This window comes from Humulus lupulus, chromosome X, assembly GCF_963169125.1.
Source record: "Humulus lupulus chromosome X, drHumLupu1.1, whole genome shotgun sequence".
NCBI lineage: Eukaryota > Viridiplantae > Streptophyta > Magnoliopsida > Rosales > Cannabaceae > Humulus > Humulus lupulus.
In genome coordinates, this window is record NC_084802.1 from 7,624,962 (window position 1) to 7,639,280 (window position 14,319).

The 14,319-nt window shown below is 33.0% G+C and overlaps 1 protein-coding gene across 1 annotated transcript; it reads right to left on the reverse strand.

The window, feature by feature from the left end:
* Positions 1-3,016: 3,016 nt before the first annotated feature.
* On the reverse strand, positions 3,017-14,071 carry LOC133803308 (GDSL esterase/lipase At1g29670-like). Its single transcript, XM_062241303.1, has 5 exons — positions 13,552-14,071; positions 10,641-10,874; positions 4,077-4,329; positions 3,433-3,483; positions 3,017-3,301 (listed from the first exon to the last, which is right to left on the reverse strand). The coding sequence occupies exons 1-5, from the start codon at positions 14,011-14,013 to the stop codon at positions 3,117-3,119; spliced, it is 1,185 nt and encodes a 394-aa protein (XP_062097287.1). The 5' UTR covers positions 14,014-14,071; the 3' UTR covers positions 3,017-3,116.
* Between the last annotated feature and the right edge of the window lie 248 nt (positions 14,072-14,319).

Genomic DNA, 14,319 nt, shown 5'->3' on the forward strand with positions numbered 1-14,319 from the left:
AAATCTGGGTTTGAAACCCGTGATTCCAAAATTTTTTGAATCCAAAGTTTATGTAGTATCAGCTAGATTATATGGCTAAAGCTACAAATCAGTGAGTACGTTCATAAGGGAAGGAAGTACGTAAACATGCATGAAAAAATAAAGAGTAAGAAATCAAGAAATAGGAACTTACACACAGAAGCAGCTTGCAGGTACAATGAGATCGACGACTGAAGAAGTGGTGTCAAGGAAGCTCTCATAGAGTCAAAAATTCCAGGGATATTTTGCCTCCTTGGTCTGGAAAACATGCAAAGATGGAATAGACTTTTTAAGTTCTGGTTTATCTTTCTTTCTCTCTGAAAGCTCAAGACACGAAAGTAAAACGAAGAAGACAATATGGGCGTATTTATAAGCCCCAGGGAATGTCAAGGTTCGAATTGATCTGGACCATTGGCCAAATACGCTATCTGATCGAACGGTCGGGTGCAAAAGTGGCAATGGAGGCAAAAGATGGCAGGCGAATAGACGTGGGTATGGTGAAAAGGTACTTGAGTACTCTGATTGAACAACCCATGGTTGACAAGTGTCCACACTCGAGTATATTAAGTGGCTAAGTTTTTGATAGAGGCAGTTCAAAAGTTTCTTTTTCATAGGATTCGAACTGATACTTTTGAGGAGGCAAACTGTTACACCCAGATTTTGAGAATAGGAACTTTGATCCCGAAACTCAGGCTCGTAAGGCGTATGCTCGAGATTAGCACAGTTGTCATGTGACTCGCAAGTCAGGGATAGTCTCGCTAAGGCAGCAAGTGGCAACCTCGGATTGGTGAGCTCGGAAACTACGTAGCCTCGGAGGTGCTCCGAGGTTATAAGTTAGGCTCGCAACTTACAGTAGGAGTGGTTCAACACTTGTATAAACTTCTTGATTCATTTCCTGCCCTCAGACAAGACGGTTCGAGCTCGAGAGGTGTAAGCTCGAAGAAGATGGTTTCGTCAATAATTACTTGTTGGGAGCATAGGCGAACCAAGATAATGAGCTCGTAATAGGCAAACAGTCTCGAAGGCACGTGAATCTAGTGTCCAAGCTCGTCGGCTTTGTGTGAACGTATTTATTGTTATAAATTCCCTATGTTTAAGGGACCTGATGTAATTTGTTATTAAATCCCACATATTATGGGATACTACCGCGTACGTGATAACTGTATGCATTTAATGGTATTATTTTATTTGATTTGTAAAATAACTTCCTGAAATTCGTGGGAAGAGATTCAAAAAACCCCTCTATAAATAGAGTGGAATAATTCATTTGTAGGGATCAAAACATTGACATTGGGAAAACTCTGTACAATTGCTTCCCGAAAGCTATAAGAGAATCCCAAGAAGTTAATAATACAGACTCGTGAACTAGGCAGATTTTAACTGCTGAACCACGTAAAAGATCCTGTCTATACTTTCTGTTTCCTCTGGTATATTTTTGTTTAATTGCTCTTCTTCTCTAAGTTGACGAAAAACGGCGTCAACAATATGTTTAATATTAATAACCCCAACCTCTATAAATATGGTTGAGGTATTTCCTTGTAAATGGTTCAGATTTTAGAGGGAGAAACTCTGTAACTCAGTGCAATATATACGCTGCCTAAGAACCACCATTGAAGCTTGCTCAAACAAGCTTCAAACTCACTAAATACCAGAGACTCGTGGACTAGAGCTTTTTTATAGCCTGAACCACATAAAATCATTCTGTTCTTTTCTATTATTTTCTTTAAACTCTCATATTAAGTTGATAGCGGAAAAAAACAGTCAACAAACCCTAACTAAATTGTCATAATATTTAAGATGAATATATATATATATATATTTATATTTATTGTAGTAATACCAAATTTTACTAAAATAGTGTTGTAATAACTTTTTTATTTATGAAATTTGGCATTTTGATTATAATAATATAAAATATTGTTTTAATTTTTTAGTTAAGTGAAAATATTTTTTATACGTCCCCATTCATATTTGAAAATGAATAATTAATTATGTAAAAAAAAAAGTTAATTTTAATGTCAATCAAGAACAAACTTAAAAAAAGTAAATTGTAAATGATTGAAATTTAAGTAGTTGAATTTCAAATATGAGTTTCAAACATAATAGGAGAGATATATTTTTTTAATTAAAAAATATAATTTAAAAAAATTTATCAACTTTTTTTTTCTATTATTAAAGTTGAATTTTTTTTGAACTTTTTTAAAAATTAAAGTTACGCTATTTAAATAGCTAAATGGCATTATGCCAAAAGTAGAAATATAAATGTAACAAAATGTAAATTTTAGATTTTTTCTTTTGAAATTCTAAATTTTAGAAATTTTCAATACAAATATATTATAGCAACTTAGTTAAAAGTTGATGGCAAAATTTTTACTGTCACAGGTAACTTTTTAAGATTTATTGCCGTAAAGAAATAACAACGTTAGTGTATCAAACGATAAACTGAGTTCACCACAAATTTCCCTTTTTGTTTATTATGTAATAATTAATTAATATTATGATTATCAATCAGTATTTACTTTATTAAACAATGTAATTATCATTAAAGTATTTATTACTAAAAGATAGACAACATAATTCACTTTTGTAAATATAAAATTATTTCGAATCCATAACAGAATAATTAATCATTTTCTTGGAGAAGGTTTAAAAAAGTTTACACATATATAGTAAGTTTTTAAATCATAAAAGTGTCAATTATATTTTATAAAGGTGATTGGAAAAATAAGCTTATTTCATGATAGTTTTGTTTTGATATTTTTTTATAAAATAACTTTCTAAACTCTTTCAAAACCCCTCAACATTCTGTCAAAAAAATTTCACATTTATCGAAAAATCTAAACAGTTAATCGAAAATTTCAAATATCTTAACTGAAATGTCATTTTATAAAAAATATTAAAGAATACGATAAAATAATCTATTTTCACCGATTATTTTTCTTATGTATATGTATTTATAGCTTTTAGAAACATTGCATGTCAAGTATGAGCTCAAGTAATCAGAAACAACTTTGTATAAATTATAGGAAAACCTATATGGTTTTACATCACAATATATTTATTATACAGTTGGTTGAATAAGCATTATAATAAGTATGTTAAAGTTGAGTGAGTTGTTGGACATTAATGGGAAAAACCATATATTTGTTATGAGAAGCATAGGCCTGATTTGCAATGAGAACATTTACAGCCTCTGTTGGATGCAAGGCATCAAAGTACACATACTTACTCCTATCTTCACATGTTTCCCCACCTCTTTCACACACAACTCCATTTATTCCACCTGCAAATTATATACATATATATTAATCACAATTAACTTATCAAAAATATTTTCCAATTGAGAAAATTATTAGGGTTTAATAAAAAAAATGATATCAGTAATTATTGAATGAAAATGATAATGATGAGAACCTTGAGTCCTGGGCAACACTTGGCAACAACTACTGATTGTGTTTGTAAATCCTGTAAAAATAATGCAAGTATAGCTTAGAATAAGTTTTATTATATAGTTGAATCACATATCCTAATATTCAAGAAAAAGTCATATAATTAACAATATCTTTTTTAACATCAATATGGAATTTTATTGGAGAGAGTTCTCTATAGAATATTGTAAAATTATCATCAAAACCTTTGGCATTAATATATATATATATATATACAGATATATATGGGTATTTGATAAAGTAGTCATTCCATTTTATGGAGTATTATGCACAATAGACTTGTTTTGAAATGACATTACTTATATGGATTCCAAAACAAAAATTATTTTAAAAAATTATCAAAAAAAAGTCATTTTACAAAGTGATATTATAAAATTATTTATTTTAATTATTCTTCCTTTATATATAACAAATTGCACAATAGTTTTGTTTAATGATTCTTTACAAAATAATTTTTCAGACACACTCGACACCCTATTGAAAATTTTCTCGACGTCCTGTCTATAGGCCATTAACAAAAATTATTAAAAGAAGATCATTTTGTAAAATAACATTCTATTTTCACAAATTATTTCTCTATTAATTTATATATGTATATATATGTGGTACCTTTGGGAGCAGGATTGGATAAGATTTCAGTGACAATGTTATATGTATTGATGATAACAAAATGAGAGCCAGGCATTTGGGTTCTTAAACGTTCCACTAATGAGACCAAGTTGGTGTTGTAGAGCTGAGCTGCTTGGTTCAGAAGACTAAGGCAAGTGGCACAATTAGGCATGTTTAGCTCTATCATTGGATTGTTTCCCAATGGATATACTGCTGTTAATACAAATTTCCTTCCTCCTAAACTGTACAGCTTCTGCATTATTATTAATTCACAATAAAGTCATTAGTACTAAAATATTTTATAATGCGCAACAATAAAATATTTTGTTGAATAACAATTCAGATTCTGTGTTTTACAAAATGGACCAAAATAGTACCAAAAATTCAAAAAATAGTTTCAATTATAAGATCTATTTTTGCGTCATTGGTGACGTGATGAGTTCAGAGAAGCGGAGAATGAAGGAAATTGATTCCGTGAGAATTCCATTACAAGTCAGAGAAATATATACAAAGATACAAGCATAACGTTAGGCTACAAATTAGCTAACGGATCACTGAAACTATGGAAACAAATATTGACTAGCTAAATAAAGATATATACAATTAATAAGAGAATATCTGCTAAATATATTCTAACACACCCCATCAGTCGAAGCGGGAGGCTCTCGTATGCTTAGACTGTCCCTGAAATCATTAAATAGAACGCGCGGAAGCCCTTTTGTAAAAATATCAGCAATTTGATAACGGGACGGCACATGAAGCACACGAACTTCGCCACGAGCCACTTTCTCATGAACGAAGTGAATGTCCATCTCAATGTGTTTAGTGCGTTGATGTTGAACAGGATTGCCGGATAAGTATATTGCACTCACATTGTCACAGTAAACTAGAGTAGCCTTTTGAATGGGACAATGCAACTCTAGAAGCAGGTTTCTGATCCAGCAGGAATCAGAAACAACATTAGCCACACCCCTGTATTCCGCCTCTGCACTGCTGCGGGAGAGAGTAGGCTGTCGTTTGGAAGACCAAGAGACCAGATTATCCCCGAGGAATACACAATACCCAGAAGTGGAACGACAGGTGTCAGGACACCCACCCCAATCAGCATCTGTATAAGAGATTAGTCGATCAACGGTGGATTTGTACAAATGCAAACCATGGGATAAAGTACCCTGAAGGTAGCGTATGATACGCTTGAGAGCACTCATATGCTCATTTGTCGGAGCATGCATATGAAGACAAATCTGCTGCACGACATAAGATATATCAGGCCGAGTGAAAGTAAGATATTGAAGAGCACCGGCAAGACTTCGGTATTTAGTTGGATCATCAAAAAGAGCATCGCTGGTGGCACTAAGCTTGGACTTAGTGTCAACGGGAGTAGGACATGAACTGCAGTGAGACATGCCGGCACGTTCAATAATTTTTGCAGCATATTGTTTCTGAGATAAAAATAGACCATGGGCATGATGAGTAACAGCAATACCCAAAAAGAAACTCAGAGGACCTAAGTCCTTCATAGCAAACTCAGAACCCAAGAGAGCCATAAAATACTTACGAAGACGATCAGATGAAGCCGTAAGTATAATGTCATCCACATACAACAGTATGTAAGCAGTGTCAGAACCATTCTTGTAAATAAATAAAGAGTGATCTGACTTACTGTGAGAGAACCCAATGGTAGCAACAAAATCAGCAAACCTTTGATACCAAGCGCGAGGAGCCTGTTTCAAACCATATAAAGATTTCTTTAAGAGGCAAACATGATTAGGATGAGTTTTGTCTCGAAAACCCATGGGCTGATGCATATAAACTGTTTCATTGAGATGACCATGTAAAAAAGCATTCTTGACATCCATTTGATGGATAGGCCAAGATTTAGAGACAGCAATACTGAGAACTGCTCGTATGGTAGCAGGTTTAACCACGGGGCTAAACGTCTCATCACAATCAACACCTTGCTCCTGTGTTTTTCCATCACCTACAAGACGAGCCTTATAACGCTCAAAAGAACCATCAGATTTATATTTATGGCGCAAAATCCACATAGAACGAATAACATTCACATCTGGTGGCCTAGGCATTAATTCCCAAGTCTTATTATCAATTAAAGCATTAAATTCATCCAGCATTGCCCAATTCCAATTTGGATCACGGAGCGCACTAATGGGATTTTTTGGAATAGGAGAAATAGCCTTAGTGGTGGTCGCGTGACAATTGGTTGAGTACTTAGGATTTGGCTTAAAAATGCCATTGGTAGCACGAGTTGTCATGCGGTGGAGCATGGGGTTATTGGGCCTAGGAAAGGAGTGTGGTGCTGAGAAGGATGTAGGTGATGAATTTGGGCTAGGGACTGGGCCACGTGAGGTGGGCGAGTCCAAGATAGGGGAAGAAGCTGGAGGGGGCTGCTGTAGCGTCGGGGCTACATGAGGAGTGGGCCGGGACTGAGCAGCAGAAGAAGTAGGGGTGGCTGGGCCCGTGTGAGACCGCGGCCCAGTGTGAGGAATAGGTGGAGAGTTTGGCCGTTGGGTTGGGTCAGGCTGTGGATTTTGTGGTGCTAAATTCTGAGAAATAACATTCATGATTGATGGATCAATATTATCACTCAAAAAATCAAAATTTGTAGGAGTGGTTTTGTGGAGTTTCGAAAATGGAATTCGGTTTCAACAAAACGTACATGACGACAAATTATTATCTTTCCACTAGACATATCATAGCATTTTGAGCCATGATGGTTTGGAGCCGGACGAAGATAGGCACAAGGGGAAGATCGTTCCTGCAATTTGTTTATAGTAGTTGAGGGAAACAATGGAAAACATAAACAACCAAAAACACGCAAATCCGAGTAAGAAGGGTCACTTTGATAAAGGATTTGTGTGGGTGACAAATAATCTAAGACCTTAGAAGGAAGAATATTTAGAAGATATGTCGCCATAGATAGAGCATGATGCCAAAAGGACGGTGGCATAGAAGCATGAGCTAGAATGGTCCGAATGATATTATTGATGGATTTGATGTGTCTTTCGGCTTTACCATTTTGGGACGATGTGTGAGGACAAGAAAGACGAAAGACTAAGCCATGACGATCAAAGAACTGCTCAAGAGTGCCATTAATATATTCCGTGCCATTGTCACATTGAAAAGACTTTATAGTACGTTCAAATTGAGTTTTGACTAAAGCATGGAAAGACATGAATAACTGTTTGACCTGTGATTTCTTTGCAATAGGAAAAGTCCAAAGAAATTTGCTATAGTCATCAAGAAAAAGAACATAATAACGGTGCCCAGAAGAGCTAGCAATTGGAGAAGTCCAAAGATCACTATGAATAATATCAAACGGTAGAAAAGTGTATGATAAAGAATCATAAAAAGGAAGTTTAGCATGTTTCCCAAGAGGACAAGATGAGCAAAAAGTCTTACAAGCCTTATTACATTCAATAAATTTATTACTACGAAGAGAATTGATAATAGTATCGCCAGGATGACCTAAACGATTATGCCAAATATCATGAGACATAGTAGTAAAAGCTGAATGTTTGGGTGATGTGGCTTGAGAATTTGAGAAGAGTGGATATAAGTCCCCAATACTGTCACATCGCATAAGTCTGGTCCCCTTCTGTAAATCATTGACCGAAAAACCAAAAGGGTCAAAAGAAATAGAAACCATATTGTCAGTGGTAAATTTACGAACAGAGATCAGATTTTTAATGAGTTTGGGAGCATGTAACACATTTTGAAGAACAAAAGGAGGATGAGGTGGGGGTAAATTAGTGCTACCGTGACCGACAACCGGAATTAAATGACCACTACCAACAACAATGTTGTGATTTTTAGTGCTTGAATTGAAATAAGACGAGAGAATACCTGCATCCGCCGTCATGTGAGATGTCGCACCGGTATCCATGTAGTAGTTTCCATCGGGTTGAGAGAAAGATAGAGCATGCATAGCGGCCTCAATATCAGTTGGCGTGTAACTAGCAATAGAGGGAGCCGAAGATGGAGTCATAACATTGAAGGCTTGAGGTCTGGGCCCAAGCACACCAGGCCCAGCAGATGGCCGTTGGGCCGTGTAATTGGGTCGTGGTTGCCAAGAATAGGCAGGGAAAGGACAAGGTGGAATGGTCCACCCTCCCCAACTTGGCTGCCACTGTGGCCATTGTGACTGAGCTTGAGGACGTGGTTGCTGACAGGACTGACCACCACTGGCCCCACCTTGCTGACCGGACCCCTTCCCTTTCCCCTTATTTTTGTTGTTGTTGCGCCCTTTGTTGTTACTGTTGTTGCATTTAGGAGCAGAGGAGGAGTCATTGGAGTCATTGCTAGTTGCTGCAACCATGGCTGTGCCACCGCGGGTCCCGGATTCACGTGCGACACGTGCTTTGATGGTGCGTTCTGCCATTTTCAACCTTGATCGACAGCTTTCGAACGAAGGTAGGGGCTCTTGATTTTGGATGAAATCAACCGTACCACTGTACGCCTCTGGCAAGGAACCTGTGAGACGTAACACGAGCCGCCCATTTGACACCGGGGCATCAACATCCGCAAGCCGGTCTGCCAGAGATTGAAGGTAAGTGCAGTAGTTGTCGATGGTATGGTGTTCCTCGAAAACGGCATTGGTGAAGTCTTCTTCGAGGTGGGTTGCTCGCGAAGCCTTATTGTCCTGAAATAATGCTTTGAGCCGTTTCCATGCTCCCTCGACAGTGTCATCACGTCGTAGGATAGCAAGGAGAAGGTAAGAGGAAATGGTGCCATATATCCACTGGAGAATCGCAGCGTCAAGACGTTTCCACATGGCCGGATCGGCAGATTTTGCAGCAAGGTATGCTGCTATGGCAGGTTCCTCTGTGGGTGGGACAATATGATCGTAGAGATCGTGAACCCGAGTAAGGTTGGTAAACAAGGCAGCCCATGAGTGATATAGAGCCTGCTCGTTATCTAATGTGACAGGAACAAGAGATTTCACATTTGTGATAGTGAGGGTAGGGTGAAATTTGGTGCTTTCGGCCATGTTTGAGAGTGAGAAGAAGAATGAGGGAAGAAGAAGAAGATGAACGGCTAGGATTCAAGAGATAGGATCGAAAACGTATCTGATACCATGAAGGAAATTGATTCCGTGAGAATTCCATTACAAGTCAGAGAAATATATACAAAGATACAAGCATAACATTAGGCTACAAATTAGCTAACGGATCACTGAAACTATGGAAACAAATATTGACTAGCTAAATAAAGATATATACAATTAATAAGAGAATATCTGCTAAATATATTCTAACAGAGAAGATAGTCGAGGAACTGAGAAAGACATTATATTTGAAAATATTTTGACCGAAATCAAGTTTATGATACTATTTGATCTATTTTGTAAAACACGTGGTATGAATTGTCATTTAACAAAATACAAGGGCTAAGATTAATTTTTGCATCGTTGGTGATGTGATGAGTTTAGAGAAGCGGAGAAAGTTGGTCGAGGAGCTGAGAAAAAAATATTATATTTGAAAATATTTTGACTAAAATCGGGTTTATGGTAAAATTTGATCCATTTTGTAAAAATACGTAGTCTAAATTGTCATTTAACAAAATACAGAAATTAAAATACGAAGGCTAAATTAGTATTTTCCATATATACCATAGTAATATTTAATTGTAGAAAAATTTACTTCAATAAAGAAAGATCCACATCTAATATTCAACAATTTATTTACATTTGAAGTCAACAACTACTATACATACAACTAGTTCTATTTGTAGCTATTCATTGTTAAATAATGATAATTTTGAATGAAATGACAAAAATGTCCAAAAATATAATATTATTGAATCGAATGATTTTTTCTAGTTAATTTCAATATTTATATTATTATTTTTGCCGCTTTGTTTGAAGTTTAGATTTTAAGATGGAAAAATAATGTATTCTAAAAAAAATTCATTTTCTGTTGGTTGAATTCAAACAAAGAATTGATTTTTCTTAACATATAATTCTATTAAATTTAAAACAATTATATATAATTTCCAAAAGATAAAATATCTTTTTAAAGATATCTTATAAAATTTAAATTTTTTTTTTTTTCTACTCTTTTTTCTCACACAATTTTTCTTCATATATGAAGTGATCCAAACTAGGCCTATAAAGTAATCATTAATTAATATAGTATGATCACCCCAACAAAATATATATATATGTATATATAGTATGATAACATTTAATAATAATAAAAAAATGTAATAAACATGCAAGCCACATCATTAATAATAATTTAGATTTCTAAATAGTATTTGCAAGTCCTGAGTAGCACATCTTCTTATCTATTTAAAGAAAAGTAAAATAGCATAAATATAGATGTATGTATATAAAATATATATATATATATTTAGAAGAATTCTGGTATTGGAGATTCATTTTAAGTTTTATTGGTAGAATTTTTTAGTATTCTCTATCGAAAATTATTTATAAATGGAGAATACTAAAATTTTTACCAATAAAGTTTAAAGGGTAACTCTTATAAGAATTGTACTTTATATTTATTGATATATATATACATATAATAATGAATTGATTATAACCTGGAGATAGTTAGCTAGAGTAGCAGTGAGACTGGCCGTGAAGGTTAGGGCATCAACAGTGAGATAGATTCTCCTGAGAAAGTAATTGAAAACGATGTCGTTTCCTCCCACTCCGATCACAAACAAATAATTTGGAAGTGAATCGTAGCTTCTGCAACCTAACACATTTTCTAACTCTGGTAAGGTCACCTCTTCAAAGTCTCTCATTTGTTGACTCAAGCTGGTTACATTGCCCTAAAAGTTAACATCATCATCATCATCATCATCATCATCATCATCATCATGTATGTAACAACTATATCTATTAAATTTATAGAACCTTGAATAATGGGTGAGATTCATTTAATTATTTTGTCTTTTTGTGAAATTTATTATTTTTATTTGTAAAAAAACTGTACTTGAGAAACTTATATGTGTCTATTATATTTCTTTTACCTACGGCCACATGACTAAGGCATGTCAGTTTATACTAGTATAAATATATGCGTATATATAATAAGCACAGTTTTAACACGTATATCTAATATTAAATATGTATATATAGAGGTGTTTGATAAAATGATATTTTTCTTATTATTAATGTTTTGTCTATGGCCATTAACTATATGTTAAAGGTGCCATATCTACCATATTAAATAAAAAAAATAATAATATAAAATAAAGATATATTTGCGATAAAAATGATCTAGAATGAATTCATGGCACCCAACTACACACTAAAACACTAACATAGGAAGATAATTCTCAAACACCCAATTTAATACACTCGATACCCTATTAATTTTATTGACACTACAAAATTTACAAAAAAAATCATTTTACAAAGTAACATTAAATGAGGGTTCAGTTAACTAGTCGTACAATAATGGGATTAAAATTGTTGACTATATGTAAAATATGATTGTATATACACATGTAAGCACTATGCATCTTGTGAGTTACATAAATATTGTAAACCATAACTCTAGCTATATACATATAATATATATATATATACATATAAATATCCTTGTTCAACTTGTGAAAATAATTAAATTATTGTTGATATGATGAAAAGTATTATAGAATGGATGGGTCATATATATCCTTTATATCATGATACATATGATATTCATGTTTGAGTCTCATGATTTGAACAGAACAGAATATATATGTAGGGATTCATTATATTATTATCGAGTTGACTATGTACAAAAATCTTTATTTTGAAATTAAAAAAAAATATATGTATATATATATATCATCAATAATTGCGCATAAAAATATAAGTTATAAAACTATAATTTATTGTGATATAAATGAAATAATTTTTGTTATTATATTTTTTAATTGTAGCTTAGATTTGATTTTATCACAAATATATTATGATAATCTTCATAAAGATGTGAGTATTATCCCCAAAGAATATTATTTTGTAAATAACATATATATTTTTTTGCTAAATTAATATTTTCTCTAATTAATATACATACATATTTATTGTTTTCTATCTTTTCCGTGAGGTTTGATACATAATACACTTGATAAGTTAAAAGAGACTTTAATTAATTCTAATCTCGTGGTGTCTTCCCACTTTGTGTCTAACTTTAATGTGAGAAACGAAGAAATATGATAACATATATAGTCACTAGAAAATAAATATGTATATACATAGCACAATTTTTTTATATGGGTTTCACTTTAAGCCTTATCGGTAAAGCTCTTAGTGTTTCTCGACCCGTTAATAGTTTTCGGCGCGACTTTTCTTTATGACTGTGTATATTGTAGCTATTTAGAGCATTCTGCAAATTTTCAGAAAATTTCAAATAGTTTACAGTACCGAAAACTAGGTTCAAACATGTTGTTTTCAACGCGCATAAAAAAAATTAGTTACGCGTACAACAACATGTTTGAACCTAGTTTTCGGTACTGTAAACTATTCGGAATTTTCTAAAAATTTGCAGGATGCTCTAAATAGCTACAATATACACGGTCATAAAAAAAAAAATCGCGCCGAAAACTGTTCACGGGTTATAAACACTGAGAGTCCTATCGGTAGGGCTTAAAGTGAAGCCCCTATAGAAAAATTCCCCTATATATATATTTAGTGATAACACATATTTTTTTGTAAAAAAATATCATAAAAAGTTTCTTATCACTAAAATAAATTGGTAACTTATAAATATATTAAAATAAAAAAAATATAACTTACTATCATTAGATATATTTTTACACCAAATATGTTTTAGTTGATAACTTATAGTTACATATTAATAGTGTTTGGAAAAATAATATTCTTCTTATAGTCACTTTATATAATAATCTTGTTTTAATAATATATTTTACAAACTAACATTTCTAGACACCTCTCAACATCATATAGAAAATTTTAGATACCTATAAAAAATTCTCGACACCCTGTCTATATTCCATACATGAATTATTCTTCAAAAAATTATCAAAAGAATATCATTTTCCAAAATAACACTATAAAATAGAATACTATTTTCTAGTGAATGCATTCTATACATAAATAAATATATATAATATTGTTTTAATATTATTTTGCAAACTAACATTTCTAGACACCTGAAAATTCTCGACACCCTGTTTATATTCCAGACATGAATTCTTCTTCAAAAAATTATCAAAAGAATATCATTTTCCAAAATAACACTATAAAATAGAATACTATTTTTCTAATGAATGCATTATATACATATATAAATATATATAATCTTTTTTTAATAATATTTTGCAAACTAACATTTCCTCGACATTTGATTAAAAATTTTCGATCCCCTGTTTAAATTCCAAACAGAGATCATTTTGAAATGAATTATCCAAAATGACATTGTAAAATAAAATACTATTTTTTTAGTGAATGCATTATATATATGTATATATATATAAAAATAAAGATGAAACTTACAGCAATGATGCCAGTGTCGTCCAAAATACCAGAAGAAGCAGAAGCATGGTTGACACCATAAACAACTTTGAGTCCCTTAGTAGAAGGGTCTTTAAAAGGAGGAATGGAGGTTGGTAGATTAAGATGTTCCCCAATCAGATCGATTATGTTCTTCCCATTGGTGAATCTCCCAGAGGGACCGTTTGGGAAGTCAATTCCATAGGGCAAATAATCTGCTTTTGCCCTATTCTCAAAGAAGTTATTGTTGCCATTGTCAACCAGAGAGCTTCCAAACACAAACATGCCCTTAGTTTCAGCCTCATCACACTCCTTAGGAAATGAACACTTGATATTATTATGATCATAATAATAAGATAGGGTTAGAGGTAGAAAAGATGAGAGGAGGAGAGAGATGGTGAAAATGAAGTTATTATGGTGTGTGATTAAATTCTTTGAAGAAATAGTTTTGGATAATTGAGGCATTTTGGGTTGAAAAGTTAGGCAGTTTTTTTCTTTCTTTCTTTTTTGGTGGAATAAATGTTATTGAAAGGGATAGAGGGAAGGGATGTGATATAAATAGAGATGTTATTTATATGTATTAATTATATATGCAAGTTGATACATGATTTTATATATTATAGTATATATAATTATAATGTATATACATGTTGAAATTCTAACGCTCTTGCATTGATTTATTTGGTTAGACGCCGCCGTATAGGAAAAAAAATATAAAAATTGGAAGTTACAAATAGTATGGGTTTTATATATAAGTAATATATTGATGAC